General features: G+C 41.0%; 2 protein-coding genes across 2 annotated transcripts in view; one reads left to right on the forward strand and one right to left on the reverse strand.

Moving 5' to 3' along the window:
• Nucleotides 1-329: 329 nt before the first annotated feature.
• Nucleotides 330-3,307, reverse strand: LOC126263190 (ubiquitin-conjugating enzyme E2 N). Its single transcript, XM_049960246.1, has one exon. It carries the CDS (start codon nt 3,139-3,141, stop codon nt 2,686-2,688), a length of 456 nt encoding a protein of 151 aa, XP_049816203.1. The 5' UTR covers nt 3,142-3,307; the 3' UTR covers nt 330-2,685.
• Nucleotides 3,308-3,423: 116 nt separating this feature from the next.
• The window catches only part of LOC126263188 (COP9 signalosome complex subunit 2), a 99,066-nt gene continuing 75,422 nt past the window's right edge, over nt 3,424-27,067 (forward strand). The window contains exons 1-3 of the mRNA XM_049960245.1: nt 3,424-3,633; nt 3,884-4,078; nt 26,919-27,044. Of these exons, the coding sequence (XP_049816202.1) occupies nt 3,580-3,633; nt 3,884-4,078; nt 26,919-27,044 (375 nt within the window). The 5' untranslated portion in view covers nt 3,424-3,579. The remainder of the gene's footprint in view (nt 3,634-3,883; nt 4,079-26,918; nt 27,045-27,067) is intronic.

A 27,067-nucleotide genomic window follows, 5' to 3' on the forward strand; every position in this document is an offset into this window, starting at 1 on the left:
TAACTGTTTTTCAGGAACTAATACTGACACAAAGAACATTTCATTACAGTAGTAGCTTTAATACTTCACAAAATAAATTGTTTCTAATATTGACCACCCTCCAAAATTCTTATCATTTGTATGCTATTTTTGATGTGATATCTCTCTCTCTCTCTCTCTCTCTCTCTCTCTCTCTCTCTCTCTCTCTCTCTCACACACACACACACACACACACACACACAATAAATTTATACTAGCACCATTTGAGAACTGCCACAAGACTTCCAAGTCTAAAAACTCATCCGTGCAATACCACAGGTATGTAGTTCCAGAAATGAAAAAGATTGATGTATATTGTAACAGCAATTTTACTAACTCTGAAATACAGAAATAAATATGTTGCCTCTACATTAATCTCTTAAGGAAATTCAGTTAAAACTGATATACTGAATGAGAGGCACTGCACACTCAGTACCTGTTCTGAAACCACTACACAGCTATTTTGGATGGTTGAAATCATTAAGAATAATGTTTATAATGTGAGGATTTTTTCATGAAACATGTTCTACACCTAATAAAACAAAAATCACAAAATTTGTAATGTTAGTTTAATAAATGAAACAAATCACTGCCCATAGATCCTGCAATTTCAGTAAAATACATCGACAGCAAACTTCCTGCTGATAAAAGCACACACAATTTGTGCCAGCACAATTTTAATTGTGCTGCACAGTAACAATATTGATATCTGAGTTAATAACCGTAAATGGTATCCAAACATCTAAAACTAGAATTGGACCTACTTGCTCAATCAATACACAAACCTCTGTTCATCAGTTCACATATTTACCAACTAATACACAGCCAGTTAGTTCAGTCATCATAAAAACAATGCCATAATATTCACAGCTGGAATTGGGCCTACTACATGTAAATTCCCTCTACAACCAAGTTTTATTAAATGATTTATGCCTTCGATTACAAGCTACAAAACATACCTGAGCAGATTTCAGAAAATGCGCTGCCCTTTATACACAATGAAGGTGTGCCACATGAGAGTCCCAGCACAAAATAAAACTGCACTCTACCCTTTTGAGCAATGTATGGCACAATAACAAATTGGAGTTTACACAAACTATCACTATGCTGTAATAGTATTTTCTCTGTCTCAAAGTTATGAAAATAAGTATTTTGAAGACAGCAATTTTGCAAAAAGTAAAGGAATATCATTTGATAGTCTTGTAGAATAACTTTTTTCTGAAGATTTTGGCAATTTCTACTACCAAATTTAAGACAACAAAACATACAATCTGTTTCAGTTCCAACCAAGTATTTCTTTACATGGCTGTCATTTAACTTTGACAGTCCAATGAAAGTTACAACTGCATGTTAAATGCGTAACTCCTCACATGCTAATGGTGTTGAGTGTAAAAAAAAAAAAAAAAAAGTTACTGAAAATGGAAAACGGATTGCACGCATTTATTGTGGTATAAAATTCAAAACAAAAATGTATATTTACAAGTCTAATATTTATTAAATCTAAAGACATTCATCAATTTAAATTTCTTGCTGTGACTAAACATAAGTAATTAAACTGCTCCAGAAATAAGTTATATCAACACAAGGTCAAGACATTCTACAAAGTCTTTAAAACCAAAGGATTGCTAATTTTTCAACCACTGAAACTGCTCAGTGGCCAACAGGCACATATTGCTGGTAAAACAGATAAATCCACATAAATCTCTAGTCACATACAATACAGTTACACAGATACTTTCAACGAATAAAATACATCAGTACAGTTTCTTAAAAACAAACTGGAAATGAAAGATCTCCTGTAAGTTGTTTCTGTTAATGTGTGTATGCACCTTGCCTGCCTAGAAGCCAGATAAGAGAGATCAAGTAGGTAAGTATTCACACTGGAACATTCATTCATTCGTAGTTTGACCGGCACTTGTTACGAAGGAAATAATGTTTTAATTCACAACGCCTGACAAAAATTTTATATAAAGGTGTCTTACTTACCACTACTCTTGGTGTTACACCAAGTCAGACAATTTAAAGCTGTCCATGACAAAAGGCTGCATCAATACCACAAAAACAGAAATCACAAATAATACATACTTTATGCAGCAAAATTATCAATATCATACTAATGTCTGCTCTGATAAAATTTGCCATAAACAAGGTGGACTTTACAATTAATATGGACATTATTACACTGGTAGTACATCAAGCCGCATTCACTAAATTGGTATCTGGTGACAAACTGAAGCCAGGGCGAAATGTCAGAAGACTTAAGCTGAAGGTACTCTCCAATATTTACAGCAACAGTAGCTAAATGCACATGATCTGTAAGTGTGAAGTATTTCGAAAGATAATAAACACAAAAATGAGAGTACACAATGAATATAAATGGACAGATTCATGGAATAACATCTGAAATCACCGCTCTTTCTGCTTTACTTTATACTATACTCTCACGCGTAAATCATGATTATAATTAGCAACGTATGGGTTCCATAAGAAATTTCACATTTACAAAAGGTATGACAAGTTTAGTGTATTTTTCCTACCAGCGACAACCTAGCTTGGCAAAAAACCTTACTTAAAATATAACATGGTGATACAGATTCAGTGAAATAGTTTTCATAAAAAAAATAAACCCATACAACGCTCTTAACCTTTCCTTGGAATCGATGCATATCAATTGTCCATTGCATATCTTCTTGTCCACTCTTTCGCGTTGCGGATGGCTTCGGCTTCATTTACTTTCCACAGTTCAGCAACATCGTTAGCCAACGGGTCATCTGGATTTGGAGCACTAAGAAGGGCTTGAATAGACAAAAGCACCGTTCTAATTTGAAGGGCCGGGCTCCACTTATCTTTTAGAATGTCCAAGCAAATGCGGCCAAGTCTGTCAATGTTAGGGTGGTATATTTTCGTAATAAATCGAACCTTTGGCGCAGACATAGGATAATCCTCCGGTAGAAAAAGCTCCAACTTAAATAATCCTCCTTCGAACGGTGAATCTTCAGGACCGGTGACAATTACATGAAAGTATCGTGCGTTACTGTCGTCCGGCACAGCACTTATTCCTGGAACAGGCTCTTGCATCAAGCGTTGAGTTTCCTTGATAATTCTCCTAGGTAATGCTGTCATGTTGACGTAAACTTCTTAAAAATACAAGAGTTACGCCTTGTACTGCGTACAAGACAGAATGCTACCTAATCACAACTTGCCACAGCTTCTTACAACCGTAGGAATAAAATTCCGAATTCGCAACAGAGGTGAGTGTTTCTTTTTTGTCTTTGTAGCTCGTCCTGTCACAAAGATATCATTTTATGCTGTTCCGTTTTCGTGAGTCGAGTGAGTCCAGGTCACTTTGGTAAACAAAACGAAATTTTTTATCAGAGGGAAAAATTACTTATCAGGGATACAGCCCAAGTCTGTAATATATTTGAAAATTAATGACAACCACAGTGCTTCTCGATTCTTCCGCTTCAATATCTTCGTGGTGAAGTTCATTGCATCTGTGTAGTTTAGTATACTATATACTGTATACAGAGGACGGCAGGTTCAGCAGAAGTAAATATTAATATGTCTGATTGTGAAGTTGATTTCATGTGTGAAGAAGAGGAGGACTATGGCTTGGTATTGGATATTACTACATGTTGCTGTAGTTAATCATTCCGTGAAATGTTAAGACAAATGAGTTTTGTTTTCATTTTCATCTCTTGATCTAGTCATCGTATAAACATTGTCGAATTGTTTTATGTTTTTCTTTGTAAATCTGGCAACTAACTTCTGATATTTTATAGATTGTGTCCACAATATTCAATAGTGAACGCAGTATTTCAAAAAGAAGCCAAAATAGAAATGTTATTGCTTGCCTCTCCATTAGGAATACTCCGAAGACAGCAACTCTGAGCCAGATGTCGATCTTGAGAATCAATACTACAATTCGAAAGCATTGAAAGAAGATGATCCAAAAGCAGCTCTTGCTTCGTTCCAGAAAGTACTTGATCTTGAGGGCGGAGAAAAAGGAGAGTGGGGGTTTAAGGCCCTTAAACAGATGATTAAAATAAACTTCAAATTGGTAAGTTTTGCTTCCTTCATCACATGAACAGTTTGACATATCTGTTAGAGGACAATTTTATTAAAGGAAGAACACTTGGGTGGGCATCTTGCTTTACTGCCTCTCATAGGAAACGACAAGGAGGGAGTCAATATATTCTTCAATGTGTGGCGTTTATGTAGAATGTTTTCAATCTAGGTACTAATGAGCTGGACATTTAGAGTTAACTACCAGAAGTTCAACGCGTTTTTCAATATCCTACATGAAACTGGTGCTAGTTGTAGCTTTCCATTAGTAGCACCTCCTGTGAGAGCTTATGTTTGGAAGAGCATTTGAAATTCCTGCCCAGTTTTTGTAAATATAGTCTTGCAGGTGTCCGGAAATCATTTCAGATGGCTAAATTTACCACTCCAGTTAAGTGACAAACCAAGTTTGGACTCCACCTTCACAGTCTGTGTAATAAAGTGCAAGCAAAAGTGAGACAAGAAAGGGGTTTAATGACTTACTGCTGCCGCTGCCAAGGAACAGAATGCCAGATCTTTATGAAAACCATTGGGTGATAATTACTAGCTACCTAGTAATGTTAAACCAGTTGCTGTGTTCAGTGAGAGCAACTATGATTCTCACTTCTTGGAAAAGATTTTAGTAAGATATCGTCAGACACATTGCTGAGAAGACTACATATACTATACCTCAACCAGAATAACAAATTGATTAGCTGTTGAGCGTGGGAGGGGACAATATTCTCAGTTCAAATTTGTCTGCACACACAGTACGGCACTGAAGAAACACATAAACAGCCTTATCTATGTGGATGCAAGCTTGGGTAAATTCTAGTGACCACTCATTGGCTTTGAGCAATGACGTCATATACGTTGTGATCAAAAGTATCCAGACACTCCCAAAAGCATACGTATTTCATATTAGGTGCAATGTGCTGCCACCTACTGCCAGGTGCTCCATATCAGCGACCTCAGTAGTCATTAGACATCGTGGGAGAGCAGAATGGGGCGGTCATACGTCTGTATGTGAGATTTCCACACTCCTAAACATCCCTAGGTCCATTGTTTCCGATGTGATAGTGAAGTGGAAACGTTAAGGGACACATACAGTGCAAAAGCGAACAGTCTGACCTAATCCGTTGACTGACAGAAACCACCGACAGTTGGGTCGTAATGTATAATAGGCAGACATCTATCGAGACCATCACACAGGAATTCCAAACTGCATCAGGATCCACTGCAAGTACTATGACTGTTAGGCGGGAGGTGAGAAAACGTGGATCTCGTGGTCGAATGGCTGCTCATATGCCACACATCAAGCCGGTAAATGCCAAATGACGCCTCGCTTGGTGTTACAAGTGTAAACATTGGATGATTGAGAGCGGAAAAACATTGTGTGGAGTGTTGAATGATGGTACCCAATGTGGCGATTTGACGATAGAGTGTGGGTATGGCGAATGTCATCTGCCAGCAGGTGTAGTGCCAACAGTAAAATTCGGAGGTGTTGGTGTTATGGTGTGTTTATGTTTGCACTCCTTGTTGTTTTGCTTGGTGGTATCACAGCACAGGCCTACATTGATGTTTTAAGCACCTTCTTGCTTCCCACTGTTGAAGAGCAATTCGGGAATGGCAATTGCATCTTTCAACATGATTGAGCACATGTTCATAATGCACAACTAGTGAAAGAGTGGTTACACGACAGTAACATCCCTGTAATGGACTGGCCTGCACAGAGTCCTGACCTGACTCCTATAGAACACCTTTGGGATGTTTTGGAATGACAACTTTGTGTCACGCCTCACCAACCGACATCGATACCTCTCCTCTGTGCAGCACTCCATGAAGAATGAGCTGCCATTCCCAAAGAAACCTTCCAGCACCTGAGTGAATGTATGCCTGGGAGAGTGGAAGCTGTCATCAAGGCTAAGGATGGGCCAACACCATATTGAATTCCAGCATTGCCTATGGAGGGCGCCACGAACTTGTATCTCATTTTCAGCTGGGTGTCTGGGTACTTTTGATGACATATGGTACCTAAGGCAATGATGCAGTGTTTAGGCAATCTGAGAAAGCAGCAGATTATACTCACAAGCAAATGAATGTAGCATACGGTCATATTTCTCACAGTTATTTACTTAGTCATGAATTATATCAAAACAAATTGAAGGTAACGGAAATAGTTAAGAACCAGAATTAGCAACAAAGTTTCATGTCCGATAAGAAGTATTCTTGTAATTTATGCAAGTAGAAAAACACAGAGCACTTTAAATTGTATTACAGCGAAGTGCATGATGAAGTCGTACTGTTATAAAACAGCATTAATTTTACTATTAATTATTAAATCTAACAGGAGAAGCACAGGAAAAAAAGTACAGGTATACACTCGCGCGTGTGCACACACACACACACACACACACACACACACACACACACACACACACACACACACACACACACACATATCCATCCGCACATACACAGTCACAAGCAGATATTTGCTGCTGTCTGCTTGTGACTGTGTATGTGCGGATGGATATGTGTGTGTGTGCATGAGTGTATACCTGTCCTTTTTCCCCCTAAGGTAAGTCTTTCCGCTCCCGGGATTGGAATGACTCCTTACCCTCTCCTTTAAAACCCACATCCTTTTGTCTTTCCCTCTCCTTCCCTCTTTCCTGATGAAGCAACCGTTGGTTGCGAAAACTTGAATTTTCTTTATATGTTTGTGTGTCTATCGACCTGCCAGCGCTTTCGTTTGGTAAGTCACATCATCTTAGTTTTTAGATATATTTTTCCCACATGGAATGTTTCCCTCTATTCGAGGTGGTGCAGTGGTTAGACACTGGACTCGCATGCATTCGGGAGGCCCGCGTCCGGCCATCCTGATATAGGTTTTCCGTGATTTCCCTAAATCGTTCCAGGCAAATGCCAGCATGATTCCTTTGAAAGGGCACGGCCGACTTCCTTCCCTAATCCGATGAGACCGATGACCTCACTGTCTGGTCTCCTTCCCCAAAACAACCCAACCCCAAAAATATAACGAATATTGGAATCGATAACTAGAATTAACCTACATAGGTAACTTCCAGTTACCGATCCCAACCGCTCCGTGATTCATTTGTAAATTATTTTTGCAGTAGTTGTTTTATGCTGAAACGTAATAGCATTCTGACATTTGTAATTGCACTGTAAAAGTACTGCAGTATATAAGAGAAATTGGAATTGGTAACTAGAACTGTCTCTCTATATAGGTCAATTCTGGTTACCAATTCTAATTTTAGAAACTTTTTTGCAGTGGTTCAGAGAGCAATTACAAGTGCAGAAATGCTATTAGCCTAAATTTTAGTGCACACACCTGCTGAAAAAAAATATCTAATTAGATAGAATCATCGATTGGCTGGAATTGGTAACTAGAATTGACCTATATAGGAGTATTCCAACAGTTGGAATATACCGGAAGATCTACCAGTATTTTCATGACATGTTATTTAAAATTATAAAATGCAGTATTGTACACTACATAATGTAAAATAAATTAATATGTAATGCAGATGTAAAGTGTGAAGTCTAGTGTGCAAACATAATGTATTACTGCAACTGTATTAATTAATTCCAGCTGTTTCATGTCTGTAATTTTGGACATTTTTGCTGTAAACCTGTGGACTGTGTTTTTGTTTCTAGATTTCTTGTTGATCCCAGAACTACTATTAAAAAGCAACTAATATTGTAGGTACAGCTTCCAAATTTTTCTTTTTTTTTATAGTAGTGAAGAGAGTAATACCATATGTAGAAATCCTGTAACACTTTAGAGCACACATTTGTTAATATGGTCTAAATAATGAACTGTGGAATGGTTGAAATCGGTAACTAGAATTAACCAATATAGGTCAGTTATAGTTACCGGTTCCAGTATTTGTAAATTTTTGTTTCTTGTGTACTAGTCCCGAAAGCCGACGAGTGGAATTGGACACTTGAATTGACCCCAAGCTGGTATATCATTGTAGAACCAGTAAAATGGAGCGGAGTGGCTGTGTGTACAGAAATTAAATGAAGTCCTATAGGATATTGAATATTGTGTTTAAAAGCTGTTTGAATGTAGATCAAGAGTTGATCTGGCTACCCAAAAGCTAGAAGTACTGGCAGTTTACAAGCTGCCGCAGGAATTATCTTAAGAGTATAACAGATTTATTTACCTTAGAGCATTTTCCTTGCATTTGATGTCATTGAACTTTACGTAAACTATGATAACAGAACTATTTTTACGTTTATATGGCAAGACTTTACGCATTACATTAATGTACTTCCAATAATTAATTTATACAGTTGCAGTAATACATTATGTTTGCACACTAGACTTCATGCATTACATATTAATTTATTTTACATTATGTAGTGTACAATACTGCATTTTATAATTTTAAATAACATGTCGTGAAAGTAGATCTTCTGGTATATTGGCTTTAAATTCGTTAACGATGTTGTATTCTTTACTTATAATTCACTTTCCAGTCTTGTTTCTGAATTTATTTGTACACACTGTGTAGGCATGTTATGAATGTTTGTTAAAAGACTAGTTGACCATGAAGTGGATAGATACATACCCAATAGAACAGTTCATGGTGGGACTCTTCATGGTATACAGACACTGGAAGAAACTTTTAAACAAACAGGTTTAAAACAAAGCATGGGGCTCTAGATAGATGCTGACTTGAGTTGCATAACTCCCTTGACTCAAGCAAATGTCACATGCTGTGATATGTGGACATAGACGTCTCAGCAGTGTGGTTTCGAGTTACCCAAACAAGAATGGGAATTGCAGGGGACAGTGGATTTGGAGCAAAGTACATGAAGTAGTAATGGAGAAATTGAGAAGACTGCCACTTTCATTGTGACCTTCAATTCTGAAATACTGCCTGAACAGATTATGGCAGGTTTCCTTTGGCTTAAGGTTAAGCCTTACATAACTCACCCTATGCAGTGTTACAAATTTGGCAAACACTCCTGATTTGCAGAGGTGAATTGACCAATAGGAAGTGTGGAAAGGCAGCTCATGAAGCTGGGATTGACTTTATGTCCCAAGCACTCTGCAACAACTGCTCTGGGAGCCACCCATTCTGGAGCTGAGACTGCCCTGTTTTTGCTGGGGACTGCAGAATTCATGAAATAAATGGTCAAATGGATCTGCTGTCCTGGAACCAAAAAGGAATATAAGGCAGCGAAATCTCCTCTTTTGGCCACTTTGAATGCTTTTGTGGTACAGAAACCTGTTCTCAGGGTTGATGCCTCAACACAGATGACATCCAGCATACCATTATCTGTCAACAGCACCTATGCTGACAGCTGTACATGCCAAAGGCATAGTGATCCAGGCAGCTACGACAGAACAGACCAGCAGCATTTTTGCAGCAAGCATTGTGAAGGAATCCTGAAAGCAGAGTGCCTCTCAACAGCCCCTTTCCCCATTGTCCTCAAAGGAAAAGGGAGCAGGGAAAGGGTCACAAAATTCAGGTCAGAAGCTGTTCCAAGCACAGTCAGATATAATTCTGGAACGTTTGACTAATGATGACAATGTGGATTTTGATGCTTCATCATCAGACTCTGGCAGCCCATCCACTCTCCCTCACTCTAAAAGTGCCTCAACAAGCCAGTGCAAGTATAGAGTAACTCGAAACCACACTGCTGATATGGCTCCCATACTCCAGAGGAATACGAATGAATAAAAGACTCATCTGAAGGAATTGAGACTTCTCATACGGGACGGACCTCATTCATTTTAAATAGAATGGTGAACATGTACCTGGAGGCTATCAACTCTACAGAAAAGATGACTTTACTGGTGACAGGGTGAAAGGTAGGGTAGCAGTGTTCATCAAGGACAGTTTCCATTCCTCACCTGTGCCCGTAACCACAACGCTACAAGTGATCGATGTTCAGATAGGGGTCCATGATGTGCTCTGTGTGCTTACCTCCCCATGAGCCTATTAACAGTGAGGTCCTACCACATCACCTTGATGAACTTACCTGGCCATTTAGGGGAATTAAATGCATACAGTGCACCAGTGTCTTCTAACACCACTTGTCCTAGGGGTTGATTACTTGAAGATCTGACATGAGCCACAGGTGACATATTGATGAATGTGGGTCAAGCTGCACTTCAGCACTTCTGCAGGTTTGTCTATGGCTGTTGACCTCTCTTTCTGCTTGCCTGCCTTTGCAGACACTGCTCAATGGAGAGTGAAAGATGACCTTCACGGTAGTGACCATTATCTGACCACTATGCTATTCGGATCCCTTTGCCGATGGAGCAGATCCTGAAAGGAAGCAGCCACAATGGCTCTGCAGGTCTAACTGAATGTTTTACAGGCAGTTGGCTCTTTTAGAATATTGTTACAGGATCAACAACTGGGTGAATCATATTACAACTGTGAACCACCATGCTGCACATGCATTCATCCCATAGACAGCAGGAACATCTGGGAAGCAGCCTGTTACTTTGTGGGATGATGATTGTCATTCTGCAATCAATGCTGCAGGACTCCTATGCGAAGATTCAATCGGTGCCATACAGATGTCACTCTTGCAACCTTTTGAGTGGCATATGCAAAGGCAAGGAGGAATAATTCAGGAGAGTAAGCAGAGGTTTTGACTAGAGTTCTTGAACTCTGTTACTAGATCCACATTTGCAAGTAAAGCCATTGGGAAGATCTCGAGGCAGAAATCACGACCGCAAATTGCAGCCATATGAGAGCAAGGGTGTCTCCCAACATTGCCGAGAGAGACTACTCACTCGGTGGATCACTTGTATAAGTCCATTGTAGTTGTTCAAAACCAGAATCCAGCTTTCCACAATTATTGCGATATGCAGTAGAGTGTTGAAGGGACTGATAACCTTGTAGCTTAGTCTCTATTATCTCCAACTAACCAATCAGGAGAGGGTTGGTTTTGATTTCCGTTCCACCAACATTGAGGAATACAACCAGCTTTTCTCTCTATGAGAGTTGGCTTCTGCTTTGTCAGTAGCTCATGATACTACGTCCAGTCAGGACCGTATAATGTCCAGAATGTTGGAGCAGCTGGACCTGCAGTCAAAGGAGGTCCTCCTTCAGCTCTCTAATGCAATTTGGATGACAGGAGACTTTAACAATTCGTGGAAATAATCTATTTTAATCCTGATTTGAAAATCTGGGAAGGAGTGGACTAACATCAGTAGTTATCGTAATTTGTCTGACAAGCTGCATAGGAAAGACATTGGAGTATATGATCAACTGGCACCTAGTGTGAGTTCTCGAAACCAAGTCCCTACTAAGTCGCTCCCAGTGTGGGTTCAGGAGGTGTAACTCAACTCTCGATGACCTAATGTTGCGTAAAGCAACTTTTCACCAAGCTTTCTCCGTAACCAACACCTTATTCTTGTCTTGTTCAATTTGGACAAGGCCTACAATACTACCTGGAGACACAATATTATTTTGCACCTCTATCGGCGTGGTTTGCATGGATGCCTACTCACTTTCGAATTATCCTTCCTTTCAGACAGGAATTTTAGATAAAAGGTTGGGAATGTCCTGACTGACTGTTGTAAACAGGAGGATGGTGTTCCTCAAGGAAGTGTTTTAAGCGTCACGGCATTCGCTATTGCAATTGATTGTATTACGTCCGCAGTAGGGCGTCGTGTACTGTGTTCCCTATTTGTGGACAACTTCTCCATCTTCTACGTGTCCTTACATCTTGCAACAGCTTCTCAGCTGTTGCATATAACAATCAAGCAGTTGGCGGAAGAGTCTAACACCAAAGGTTTTAAATTCTCTATGGAGAAAACTGTTTGTGTCGATCTTAACTACACCTGCTATCTTTTTAATATACCTACTTTACCCGGGTTGTTGTTGTTGTTGTTGTTGTTGTTGTTGTTGTTGTTGTTGTCGTCTTCAGTCCTGAGACTGGTTTGATGCAGCTTTCCATGCTACTCTATCCTGTGCAAGCTTCTTCATCTCCCAATACCTACTGCAGCCTACATCCTTCTGAATCTGCTTAGTGTATTCATCTCTTGGTCACCCTCTACGATTTTTACCCTCCACGCTGCCCTCCAATGCTAAATTTGTGATCTCTTGATGCCTCAGAACATGTCCTACCAACCGGTCCCTTCTTCTTGTCAAGTTGTGCCACAAACTCCTCTTCTCCCCAATTCTGTTCAGTACCACCTCATGAGTTAAATGATCTACCCATCTAGTCTTCAGCATTCTTCTGTAGCACCACATTTCGAAAGCTTCTGTTCTCTTATTGTCTCAACTATTTATTGTCCATGTTTCTCTCCCATACGTGGCTACACTCCATACTTTCAGAAAAGACTTACTGACACTTAAATCTATACCCGATGTTAACAAATTTCTCTTCTTCAGAAATACATTTCTTGCCACAGCCAGTCTACATTTTATATCCTTTCTACTTCAACCATCGTCCGTTATTTTGCTCCCCAAATAGCAAAACTTCTTTACTACATTAAGTGTCTCATTTCCTAATCTGATTCCCTCAGCATCACTTGATTTAATTCGACTACATTCCATTATCCTCGTTTTGCTTTTGTTGATGTTCATCTTATATCCTCCTTTCAAGACACTGTCCATTCCGTTCAACTGCTCTTCCAAGTCCTTTGCTGTCTCTGGCAGAATTACAATGTCATCAGCGAACCTCAAAGTTTTTATTTCTTCTCCCTGGATTTTAATACCTACTTCAAATTTTTCTTTTGTTCCCTTTACTGCTTGCTCAATATACAGATTGAATAACATCGGGGAGAGGCTACAACCCTGTCTCACTCCCTTCCCAACCACTGCTTCCCTTTCATACCCATCGACCCTTATAACTGCCATCTGGTTTCTATACAAATTGTAAATAGCCTTTCGCTCCCTGTATTTTCCCCCTACCACCTTAAGAATTTGAAAGAGAGTATTCCAGTCAACATTGTCAAAAGCTTTCTCTAAGTCTACAAATGCTAGAAACGTAGGTTTGCCTTTCCTTAATCTTTCTTCTAAGATAAGTAGTAAGGTCAGTATGGCCTCACGTGTTCCAACATTTCTATGGAGTCCAAACTGATCTTCCCCGAGGTCGGCTTCTACCAGTTTTTCCATTCGTCTGTAAATAATTCGCGTTAGTATTTTGCAGCTGTGGCTTATTAAACTGATAGTTCGGTAATTTTCACATCTGTCAACACCTGCTTTCTTTGGGATTGGAATTATTATATTCTTCTTGAAGTCTGAGGGTATTTCGCCTGTCTCGTACATCTTGCTCACCAGATGGTAGAGTTTTGTCAGGACTGGCTCTCCCAAGGCCGTCAGTAGTTCTAATGGAATGTTGTCTACTCCCGGGGCCTTGTTTCGACTCAGGTCTTTCAGTGCTCTGTCAAACTCTTCACGCAGTATCGTATCTCCCATTTCATCTTCATCTACATCCTCTTCCATTTCCATAATATTGTCCTCAAGTACATCACCCTTGTATAGACCCTCTATATACTCCTTTCACCTTTCTGATTTCCCTTCTTTGCTTAGAACTGGGTTTCCATCTGAGCTCTTGATATTCATACAAGTGGCTCTCTTTTCTCCAAAGGTCTCTCTAATTTTCCTGTAGGCTGTATCTATCCTACCCCTAGTGAGATAAGCCTCTACATCCTTACATTTGTCCTCTAGCCATGCCTGCCTAGCCATTTTGCACTTCCTGTCGATCTCATTTTTGAGACGTTTGTATTCCTTTTTGCCTGCTTCATTTACTGCATTTTTATATTTTCTCGTTTCATCAATTACATTCAATATTTCTTCTGTTACCCAAGGATTTCTACTAGCCCTCGTCTTTTTACCTACTTGATCCTCTGCTGCCTTCACTACTGCATCCCTCAGAGCTACCCATTCGTCTTCTACTGTATTTCTTTCCCCCATTCCTGTCAATTGTTCCCTTATGCTGTCCCTGAAACTCTGTACAACCTCTGGTTTAGTCAGTTTATCCAGGTCCCATCTCCTTAAATTCCCACCTTTTTGCAGTTTCTTCAGTTTCAATCTGCAGTTCATAACCAAAAGATTGTGGTCAGAGTCCACATCTGCCCCTGGAAATGTCTTACAATTTAAAACCTGGTTCCTAAATCTCTGTCTTACCATTATATAATCTATCTGATACTTTTTAGTATCTCCAGGCTTTTTCCATGTATACAACTTTCTTTCATGATTCTTGAACCAAGTGTTAGCTGTGATTAAGTTATGCTCTGTGCAAAATTCTACCAGACGGCTTCCTCTTTCATTTATTAGCCCCAATCCATATTCACTTACTATGTTTCCTTCTCTCCCTTTTCCTACTCTCGAATTCCAGTTACCCATGACTATTAAATTTTCGTCTCCCTTCACTACCTGAATAATTTCTTTTATCTCATCATACATTTCTTCAATTTCTTCGTCATCTGCAGAGCTAGTTGGCATATAAACTTGTACTACTGTAGTAGGCATGGGCTTCATGTCTATCTTGGCCACTATAATACATTCACTATGCTGTTTGTAGTAGCTTACCCGCACTCCTATTTTTTTTATTCATTAGTAAACCTACTCCTGCATTACCCCCATTTGATTTTGTATTTATAACCGTGTATTCACCTGACCAGAAGTCTTGTTCCTCCTACCACCGAACTTCACTAATTCCCTCTATATCTAACTTTAACCTATCCATTTCCCTTTTTAAATTTTCCAACCTACCTGCCCAATTAAGGGATCTGACATTCCACGCTCCGAGCCGTAGAATGCCAGTTTTCTTTCTTCTGATAACGACGTCCTCTCGAGTAGTCCCTGCCTGGAGATCTGAATGGGGGACTATTTTACCTCCGGAATATTTTACTCAAGTGGACGCCATCATCATTTAACCAAACACTAAAGCTGCATGCCCTCGGGAAAAATTACGGCTGTAGTTTCCCCTTGCTTTCAACCATTCGCAGTACCACAACAGCAAGGCTATTTTGGTTAGTGTTACAAGGCCAGATCAGTCAATCATCCAGACTGTTGCCCCTGCAACTACTGAAAAGACTGCTACCCCTCTTCAGGAAACACGCATTTGTCTGGCCTCTCATTAGATACCCCTCCGTTGTGGTTGCACCTACGGTACGGCTATCTGTATCGTTGAGGCACGCAAGCCTCCCCACCAACGCCAAGGTCCATGGTTCATGGTTACCCGGGATACTGTGAATTATAAGGGCCTCACTTTTGATGAGAAGCTAATGTAGCTGCCACACTTTAAAGAACTAAAACTGAGGTGTCCCAAAGCTTTAGATATCCTTAAATGCATCTGTCATAGGTCTTTGGAAGCTAACAGGGCACATGTGCTCCAACTTTATAAGGCTTTTGTGTGACCCCGGATGTTAGGTTTATGAATCAGCGAAGCCTTCATGCCTCAAAATGGTGAATGCGGTTCACAGTTCATCACAAGTGAATCAGGCTGTCAAGAGGGGTTTATCAAACAACTCCAGCTGCTATCCTATATGCAAGGCTGGTGAGCCTCTGCTGACTGTTCTAAGTAATCTCCTGATGGTACGCCAAGGACACAGGGCTTTGACCATTTCAAAATCACTAGCATCCATCTTAGTCAAATAGCCACCACTGGAACATCTGTTCTATCACCATCCACAGGCAGCAAGACCGTTTGGGAACTGTGCTAGAAAGAGCCTTGAGTTACTACTGTTAGGGGAGGGCATTAAGGCCTCGCTCTTGGTCAGATGTAGCCTCCAGATTGGATGGTACAAGAAGTGCAGGAAACTCTCCTTCTCTTGCACAGGCATGACAAGGAAATATTTTTCTGCTGTGTTAAGGGGTGCATACGGATGTTGGGAAACTAACTTGTTGATGTGGCTGCAAAGGAGGCTTGTTGCCTGCCACCTCCTGCTCGCTGTTCAGGCCCATTGCAGGCTGTTAGCACTCTTACCTCATTTGTGACCAAGACAATCATGTGTTGGTGGGAGGCTCAGTGGATGGAAGTGAGGAGTAATAAGCTGCATTCTGTAATACCCTCAGTGCAGTCACGGCTTACTGCTTTCTGACCACAAGGAGCTAAAGAAATGACACTTACGCAACTTACAGGGGGACATTGCCTCTTGACATATGGCTTTCTCTTAAGTCGTAAGGAACTACCAGTGTGTCACAGGTGTGGACACAGCTTTTGATAAGACAGATTTCAATTCTGTTTGTTTTATATGACAAGCTGGGAGCTGATCCAGATCTCCTACAGGACCTGTTTATTTTAGCTGATAATGAGGTGAGTGTGGTTCGTGTATTAAGATTTTGTGTGATGTCTGAAATTCTTCCCAAAATATTTTGTGAGAGATTTTAACGAGTCGCAGAATTCTTTGGTCAACCCATTATTTCTTTTAGTCATCTAACCAAAGTCACTCGTCCCCTTTTTAACTGTGTCCCTACTGGTATTTTATCCTTGATTTTTATCTAGGTATTCTGCTGTGTTTCATCTGACATTTATTGAGGGCTTTTCTGATGCTCACCATATAGGGGTTGTCTTCTCAATTCTTGTGTGTGAATGTAACTTGGTTTTCCAATTTATTATTATTATTTTTTTAAATGAAGTTTGACCACACGTGTATGCACACTGGTGAGCCAAAACATTATGACCACCTGCTTAATAGCTTGTTTGTCTGTCTTTGGAATGATTCTGTGTATCAGGGATCCGACAGTTTGTGGGTAGGTCTGTGTAGATATGTGGCATTAGATGTCTACGCACAGGTCATGTAATTCGTATAAATAATGGGCTATTTATCTGTGTATGCAGATCGCGCTTGACAGTGACCCACATGGGTTGCACAGGTTTTACATCAGGTGAATTTGGTTGCCGAGACATCAGTGTGAGTTCCTCAAACCACTGTAGAACAGTTCTGGTTCAGACACTGACAGTTGTACTGCTGAAAGATGACATCACCATCAGAAAAGACATCAAGCGTGAAGGAATGCAGGTGGTTTGCAGCTGTCAGCATGTTTTCGCTTACTATCACAGGTCCAGTACAAGCACAGGAGAATGTCTCCCAAAGTATAATACTGCTCCCGCCAGCATGCGTCCGTGGTGCACTGCACTTTCCTAGTTGCTGTTCATCTCAGTGATAGCGTTTGTGGAGACAACCAGCGATTTAGTCTAGCAAAAATGTGATTCACCCAAAGAGATGACACGTTTCCATTGTTCAACAGTCAAATCCTGATGGTCCCATGCCCACTGCAATCATAATAGGCGATGTTGTTGGCCCAACATGTGAACACGTTGGGGTGGTCTGCTGCGGAGCTCCTTGTTCAAGAATGTTCGATGAATGGTGTGCTCTGAAACACTTATGCTTGCACAAGCATTGTGCTGTTCTGGCAGAGATGCCACAGATCACAATCTATCCCACTTTACAGAGCAGACAAGCCTCTGAACCCCATGTTTTGTGAAGAGTTGTGGACATCCAACCATTTAATGCCTAGTGGTAGTTTCTCTACCTCTTTCCATAAATACTCAGAACAGTAGCATGTGAACATTTGACCAGCTTCACTGTTTGAGATACTCATTCACAGGCTCTGTGCAATAATATGTGCCCTTTGTCAAAGATGCTTATTTCAGTGGATTTCCCCTTTTGCAGCACATATTGTTGCTAGCACGATCTCCTGTCCGTGTCTGCTCTGCCTACATACTTTTATTATTGCATCGCCTGCCCGCGACACCAGCAGGTGGCATCCAACATTGCGATAGGCTGCAGTCATAATGTTTTGGCTTATCAGAGTATGTCATTCATGCAAGGTGCTGGTGAGTTTACTGTTTAGTGCCCTCGCCCACATATCATCATCATCATCATCATCATTCTCTAATTATAAGGAGTATGATTGTATGGGATAACAAGCAAAATTTGTTGCTGGATTGAGACTTTTTGGTAGGGAGGACACAGTAATCTATCTTGGAAAGAGCATCGTAGACAGGTGTAAGAATAACTCAGTGTCCCCAAAGCAAGTGTGTTGGGAAACTTACTGCTTATGTTGTATAGTAATGACATTGTGGATAACATTAGGCTAATAGTAAACTCAGACTTTCCGCATGTGATGTACTCTCTGAAAGAAGCTGTGCGGATATTCAGACATAGCTTGATCAGATTTCAAAATGGTGCAAAGATTTGCAACTTGCTTCAAATGTTCAGAAATATAAAACTGTGCACTTCATAAAATAAAAAAAAACATAGTATACTATGACTGCAGTATCTGTGAGTTGCAGTTGGAATTGGTTAACTTGTACAGATACCTGGGTGTAAGCTTAGTGTGGAAACGAAATGGAATGACCACATAGGCTCAGCTGTGGGTAAAACAAGTGGCAGACTTTGGTTTATTGGTAGAATACTGGGGAAATGCAATCAGTCAGCAGGGGAATGAGACAAATTACTTGTGTCCCCCATCATAAAATATTGCTCAAGTGTGTGACTCCCATAGTAGAAAGGACTAACGGGATATTGGATGGATACAGAGAAGGGCAGCATAATTAGTCAAAGGTTTGTTTGACACATGAGTGTGTCATAGAGGTGCTGAAGAAACTGAACTGACAGAGTTCTGAAGACAGATGTAAACTATCCCGAGAACTTCTGCTAACAAAATTTCAAGAACAGGCTTTAAATGATGACCCTAGGAATATACAAGGTGGGTGAGAAGTTGCACCCTAGTTTTAAATGCCCATATATATTTTATTAATGGATATTTGCATACGGAACAAGTTTTAGTTGGTTCTCATGACCATGAGAATATTTGAACTGCACTAAAATTCCACATATTCTCCTGTGTTGTCACCCAAACAACGTAAACATATAGGATTGTCATAAATTGATTTCTGTGGGTAAGTCACAGTTACATTTTGGAGAACAAATGTGGTCCTGCCCTCTAATTCATCCAGTGTGTGTGGGTCTGTTTGGTATACCTCTTCTGTCGCCAAACCCCACAGTAAATTGCAAGAGGTGAGGTCGGGCTTCTTGGAGGCCATTCTTGGGGTCCCTGCTGTCCAGCCAACATCGTGGAGACTATTCATTGAGTCAGTCACGGACGATGCTGTCAAAATAAGGCAGTGCTCTGTCTTGCTGAAAAAGGAAATATGCAACATTGTCCCACTGTGTTGTCAGTGTCCTTACGTATTCATTCAGCACCTGGTGATACTGGTTCATGGTGTCTCACAGTATGAATGGTCCAGTGAGACAATCCATGGTGTACTGCACCAGACTGTCAATTTTGGTCAACTCTTGTGATTTTTCAATTGCTATTCCTGGATTTGTTTCTTCCCAATAATGGTAGTTGTGTGGATTGATGAGGGCCCCAATGTGAAACACCACCTCATTGTTCCAAATAATGTGCTTGAACAAATAATTTGTCATGCCATGACAGCATAATTTCCCCGTATACCATCTGCCTGTCAAAGTCCTTCAATGATAACTTCTAAATATAACGAGGTCTTCAGAGCATGTCCTTCTTTAACACAACATTCTGAGAATGATGGATGAAGGGCAACATGCAGATTACATATTTCTAGATTTCTGGAAAGCGTTTGAGACAGTGCCCATTGCAGGTATATGCGTATGGAATAAGTTCACAGATACTCAAGTGGCTTGAAGACTTCTTAAATAATAGAACCCAGTATGTTGTCCTTGACGGCGAGTGTTCATCAGAGACAAGGGTATCATCAGGAGTGCCCCAGGGAAGTGTGATACAACTGTTGCTGTTCTCTGTATCCATAAATGATTTGGCCAACAGGGTGGGCAGCAATCTGTTGTTGTTTGCCGATGGTGCTGTGGTGTACGGTAAGGTGTCGAAGTTGAGTGACTGCAGGAAGATACAAGATGACTTAGGCAAAATCTTCAGTTGGTGTGATGAATGGCAGCTAGCCCTAAATGTGGAAAAATGTAAGTTAATGCAGATGAGTAGGAAAATCATACCTGTAATGTACGGATACGTTATTACTCGTGTCCTGCTTGACACAGTCAAGTATTTAAATATCTGGGTGTAATGTTGCAAAGTGATAAAAAATGGAACAAGCATTTGGGAATTGTGGTAGGGAAAGCGAATGGTCAGCTTTGATTTATTGGGAGAATTTTAGGAAAGAGTAGTAAAACTGTGAAGGAGACTGTATATAGAATGCTGGTGCGACCGATTCTTGAGTACTGCTAGAGTGTTTGGGATCTGTACCAGGTTGGATTGAAGGAAGACATTGAAGCAGTTTGGAGGTGGGCTGCTAGATTTGTTACCGGTAGCGTGGAATAACACGTAAGTGTTATAGAGATGCTTAAGAAACTCAAATTGGAATCTTTGGAGGGATGACGAAATTCTTTTCAAGAAACACAGTTGAGAAAATTTAGAGAATCAGCATTTGAAGCTGGCGGCTGAATGATTCTACTGCCACAAACATGCACTGTGTGTAAGGACCACAAAGATAAGGTACGAGAAATTAGGGCTCATATGGAGGCATACAGAAGTTTATTCCCTTCATTCTATTTGTGAGTGGAACAGGAAAGGAAATGACTTGTAGTGGTACAGTGTGCCCTCTGCCACGCACCGTACAATGGCTTTGGAGTATTGATGTAGATGTAGAGTTTACACTGTGTGCATGTTGATTCCATTCCCTTGAGCTGACTGTTGATTTACCAGGACCTAGTGTGAAAATGTCCTTCACTGCCACTACATTTTCTGGAGGTCACACCGAATGTCATCATCTTTGTGGTTTATCAACAACTGAGCCAGTTGTCAATAGCTTGGTGTGATTCCTAATAGTTTCAGCATCAAGTGTGGTGTGAGGGCCATGAACACCTGTCACCATCGCTGAACAAGGGCTAGATCACCACACTTCAAACCACGAAGCAACCTGGGTGAACTCTTGTAAAGTTAACTTTCCTGCCACCTCGTGATTCACCATAAGTAGATGCTATGGATGGTCAAAATATTCTCAGGGATCTTGTAACAAAACACAACTACATTCATTAATAAATATCAACAATCACAAAACTTATGGGCATCTAAAACTAGGGAGCAAAGTCTCACCCACCCTGTACTACAAACTCCCTACGTATCACTCCTGTAGAGATAGTGAGGATTAGATTAATTACAGTATGCACAGAGGTATTTAAGCAGTCTTATCTCCTGTGCTCTGTACATGAATGGAACGGGGGAGGGAAGGGGGGGGGCGGTGTTTACAATGGAATGTACCCTCTGCTCTGCCATCACTTCAGTGATTTGCAGAGTATAGATGTCGATGCAAAGATGTTCATAATGGTGGTAGATATTTGCTAGTGTAGTGTTGACATGTAAATTGTATTTGCTTTTCTTGTGAAGCTGTGCACTGGGTTCCTACGATTAAACTAAATAATATTTTCCTTAGTATAGACCAGGCAACTATAAATGCAGCGGTAAATGCTAGTTGTTTAGAACACATCACAGTGGTGTAGAGGAAGTTAAGACGAATGAGTTGATACAGGACACTTCTGGAAACTACCACAACTGGCATGCACAAAGTTTTAACTGTTCTCTTGCTCTCATCATGCAAACTATTGATCCTAGAGAAAAAATGAATAGGACTTTTACGGTAGGAAATTTAATGTTGTCTAATTTTGTGTTGTGATAAGTTTTCACCAGAGACTGTCATTTTAAAGTTATTAAAGAAAAATGGAAAAAAAGGTGACCTTCAAACCACCTCCCCTCCCCCTCAAACCATCTAATCAGCCACCACTGGTCAGGATTTTTAGTACGTTGTTTGTGGTACTCCCTCGTAGCACTGTACAAAAATTTGAGACTACACTAATTTTCCCATATTTGACCTTCTTTTGATTTTCATTGACTAGACAGTTGTTAAGCCACTGGCTTACTCATAGAGTTACAAATTGTAAAATTGATATTTATGTAGCTAGTGACTTTTAACAGTATGAAATGAACAATTAAATTGTATTGTTTGTCTGGGCATCTTACCACGAACTACAGTGCTTTTAAGGGTGATTTTGGATCAAATTGTAAATTTACTTAGTTTTTGCACAACGTTTACAAGTTTTGTTGTATTTCCTTGTTCTCATGGGAAAGTAAAATTAATGGTGTTAACGTAACAGCCAACTAAGCCGATGGCATAACAGCCCAGTCATTGATGACAAAAAATGTCGAATGTTGGAAATAATTTGCGCAGCCACAAAATTTTGTACAGTCCTAGGAGGGAGTGCCATGAACAACATACTAAACATCCTTTCCAGTTGGGGTTGGAGGGGTGAGCATGGGATGGGGTCACATTTGAAGGTGATGTTTGTGCATTTTTCTGGAATAACTCATAAAGAATGCGGCCTCTAGTGAAAACGTATCCCATTTCAAAATTAAAGTACATTAAATTAAGAAAAAAAGTCCTCCTCATTTTTTCTCTGAGACAAAGTTTGCACAAAGAGAGACTATTGAAAATCTCCTGTGGCGTACATGCATTGTAACTTAGGTCGATTTTTGTATGCCAGTTTGTGATAGTTTCCTGGCTTGATAAACCACAAATGTACTGCACCAGATTGTTCATCTTGACCTGCTCTTTACCACCATGGTACATTGTATGCCCCCCGCTGAAGGGGCTTGTGGCTCTTTCATGAGTTCGTGTGTGTTGCACATGATGCCCGGAGGTATTGCAGCCCTTTCAGCCCTTTCCTCCTTCCAGGGCTGTATTCCCTTCCCTGTCCTTCTCTCTCCCTGTCCCCTCTCCATGCTCTCTGTTCCATCCTTCCCTCCTCCTGGTTTCCTTGCTTACATCGGCCGGGCTATCCTTTTGCTTTTTAGCACTCCTGTTTGTTTGTTTTTCTCTCTTGCTGTTTCATTTCCACTTTTTTTGGTTCCCCTTTGGGGGTCTCGCCTCCCCTTCTAAATTTTCTTTCTGTAGTGCGAGCCAACTGGGGAAGGACACTTTGCTTAACATCTTCGGTGTGTGGCCTCCCTGTCTCTTCCATCATTTCCTCGATGCCAATGTCCTATAATGTTAGATAGCACGGTAGCCAGTCCAAGTGGTGGAGTCAGTATGTACCATTATGGTTGAGCCCTCTGACAACACAGGGATGACGCTTCTGATACCTAAGTCTGAGTGGAGCACCGGAACTCCCAGCAATAGCCGCCATGTCTGACAGTCCTTTGCTAGGTTGTGTGGCAACCTTGGAAGGAGCCTCTGATCGAAGTTCTGGTATTGGGGTGCTATGAATATAAAATGTGTTAAGCTGGCTGTTCCGCTCTGGCCATCTCTTTAGTTGACAATGGATATTTTATTGCAGCTTCTTATAGCCCTGCATCCTTCCCTTCCCTGGCTACACACCAGCAGGTGAGCCAGGGTCGCCAGCTTAGGGTGAAACCCTTTCCATGCTACCTGTCTGCACCAGGACTGACAGGGACACTTTCATCAACACCAAGCCATTATTTTTTGTGGATACTGTTGAAGTTTGGCAAAGTGGATTGTCCGAGATGTGGTCAGGTTTGCTTTTGATCAAATCTGCTTCTGCCATCCAATTGGCGGTCCGTTGTGCCTGTGATTATTGTGGCAACAACTGCATGTCCATTGTGTCTATTGTTGACAGTTGCCTTAATGGCCAAAAGCTATAATTGTGAGTCTTACTGTTGTGCCTATCTGCGACTCAGATTCTCCGCTATAAGGTGAGTAGCAACTTTCGTTCTCATAATATTGTTACATTCCGTCCTGGATTTTCCATTCTTTGAGTCGGACCTCTTGTATTTGAATATCATCCCATCCTTGTTGCTGACGGATGGTTATCTGACAACTGATCCCATTTCGTGTTTATTCAATGGAATTGTAATGGATGCTACCATCACCTTCTGGCATTGCAATCCTTTATTTCCTTTTACTCAGCAGCTTATGTTGTTCAACAGGAATCAGTCCTTTGAGAGCTTTCGGCGGCTCCTGCACGTTGGTCCGTATGGATGTTGTTAGCACATTTGTTCTTCTCCCCCCCCCCCCCCCCTCCTCTCTGCCCCCTTCATACCAGATTGGAAGCAGTTGTCATTTAGGTCCACTTGACACTGCAGTCATGATTTGCAATCTCTATCCCCCTCCTAACAGGCCACCTATGCCTGCTATCCAGACTTCCCAGCTTCAGCAACTACCCCCCCCCCCCTCCCTTCTTCCTCCTTGGGGTTTTAATGCCCATCACTCCTTATGAAGCAGTGCTTTTCATCTAATCGGGGTTCCCTCGTAAACCAGTTTCTTGCAGACTACAACCTTCTTAATGATGGTTCACCTAGCAATTTCAGTGTCACTTATGGCACTTCCTCTGTCATAGATCTTTCACCCACTTTTCCTTCCCTTCTCCTTTCATTACACTGGTGACCACATGATGACCACTGAGCTCCTGTTGATTCTTTCATTCCCTTCCCACCTTCTGTTGGTCAGATTGCTCCACTGGGTTTGCCATTGCACTGATTGGCTTCTGTATATCCCCCAGGTTGTGTTTACCCCCTTTTCATCAGGTTTCATTGATGAGGTCAGTTCAATTATTCACGTTGCCAGCATTGTCGTCCCTTACTTGACTGGCTTCTTTCATTGCCAGTTGGTCCTGTGGTGGAGCACACTTACTGTCATCACCATCTGTAATCTTTGTTGGGCCCTGCAATGCCGTAAACAGCATCCGTCCTCTGCCAATCTTATTATTGTCAAAGCCTGTTACTTAATCAAAGAGAGCAAGTGGGTGTGTTGGGAACATTTTGACTCTTCTGTGGGTTCTTCTGTCCTCTCATCACTGGTGTGGGTTACGGACCGCACCCTCGAAGATTGCCAATGGCAGTTTCCATCCCAGGCCTTGCTCTTCTGGGTGGCCATTGTAGGGATCCAGCGGTTCTCGCAGAACATGCTGTGATCCATCTTGCAACAGTGTTGGCATCAGTCTCCTATCCAGCTGCCTTCCTCCTCTGGAAACAATGGGCTGAAGCTTCCCTCTTAAGTTGTATCCCTTGTCAGGTGGAGTTCAATAGGAAACATCTTCTGGATGGGAACTTCTTCTGTCCCTCTCCTCTTCCCATGATTCAGCCACTGGCCATGATTCTATATGTAACCAATTTCTTAAACACCTGAGTCCTCCACAGTAGCGATATTTCCTCCAGTGTTTAATTGTATTTGGCTTCAAGTCATCTGATCCTCTCATTAGAGAGTCAGATTGTGGTTCCTGTCCTTGAGCCTGCTAAGAATCTGTCATCCCTCAATAGTTACCGGCTTATCAGTCTAACCAATGTCCCCTGAAAGTTATTTGAATGGATGGTGGCTTGTCAGCTTAGTTGGGTCCTCGAATCTTGGGATATTTTACATCCTTACCAGTATGGCATTAGGGAGGAATGGTCTCCGATAGATCATTTGCTTTAATTGGAAACCGAAGTTCAGTAGGCCTTTTTTCAGCACCGCCATCTTATCACAGTTTTCTTCGCTCTTCATAAGGCCTATGACAGAGCTTGGTACTATAACATCTTACTCAGTGAGTGAGGTCTTCGGAGCCCCCTCCCAATTATATTCACCAGTTACTGTCCCACTGGTCATTCTGAGTTTGGGTTGCCAATGTTATCTGCTCTCCACAGACCCAGGAGAATGGTGTTCCACAGGGCTCGATATTAAGTGTCCTTTTGCTCATTGCTATTGATGTTCTCTTGGCCTTTCAGAGCACTGATCACCCCTGCTCTGTATGTGGATGATTGCTTTATCTAGGCTGGTTCCCACTTGGTGGCCTCTGTATAACAACAGCTCCAGGTATCATCTGGTACACTTGTGTGTGGACACACTCACATATTTTTAAATTGTATGCCCCCTATTAAATCATGGGTGACGCATTTGTTGCCGTATTATGATCAGTCCTGACCAGAGCTCTACACAGATGCCCAGTGCCTGACAGTGGTCCCCCAGTTCCTTCTCTTGTATCTTCTTTTAGACAACAAGGTAACTTGGTTGCCTCATATCTGCCTTCTGAAGATTTGCTATCTCTGTAAACTCAATGCCCTTCACTTCCATGCCCACACCTCTTGAGGTGCGAATCGTTAGACTCTTCTCTGCCTTTATCGGGCATTAATTCTGTCCTTTCTGGATTATGGTTCCACACTGCTGCTCTAGGACCTGGTCCACCATTGTGGTATCTGTTTAGCCAAAGGTGCCTTTCTCACTAGTCCTGTCTATAGTCATCGGGTTGACGCTGCCAGCAATAATATAAACGTTTGTACATTCTTAATGGAAAGTAAACAAATTTACTTGTATAATAATCTGTACTTCTCTGGATGTTCTGGAAAACTACTGCAGATACGTGTCTCGGACATGTTTGATTCGGTTCACCAGACCGATGACAACAAAATAAATGGAAAGCCTGCTTTACTATAACCTCGTACAGTTTTGTGATGGCTTTGTGTTAGCAAAGTTGCTACATTTCTGGCAAAATCTTTTATTAGCCATAACTCTGTAACTAATCATTTGTGGACCTATGTTTATATGAACTTTTTTCTTTAGTTTTACTTCTAGAATAACATATTAAAATATTTGCCTATCTTCCTGAATCGCCCTGTATTTGTAGTCTTCATTGTTGTTATTAAAATGGAAGATAAAAATTTCACAAAATTCTGCCCTCCCTAAGACTGATATGCACTACGAAAACCATTAGATAGTATGCAACATATTTAAAAGCAGCGTATGTGGATTATCTGCTCAAAATTTTAAGAATGCTTCTGCTGCTGTAAAGGTTGGCCATTAAGACATAACAGAGTAAAGTGTTGCTATTATAATTACTAAAATAATCCATGTAATCAAGTATGCATGTTGCAGTAATTGTTTTACATATTAATTAAATTGATATTTTCTTTCATTTATGTACATTACAGGGAAACTACAAGGAAATGATGGCACGATACAAACAACTTCTAACGTACATAAAGAGTGCAGTCACTAGGAATCATAGTGAGAAGTCAATAAATTCTATTTTGGATTATATTTCCACATCCAAAAACGTAAGTAATTCTGTGTGCCACAT

This window comes from Schistocerca nitens, chromosome 6 (assembly GCF_023898315.1).
Source record: "Schistocerca nitens isolate TAMUIC-IGC-003100 chromosome 6, iqSchNite1.1, whole genome shotgun sequence".
Lineage (NCBI taxonomy): Eukaryota > Metazoa > Arthropoda > Insecta > Orthoptera > Acrididae > Schistocerca > Schistocerca nitens.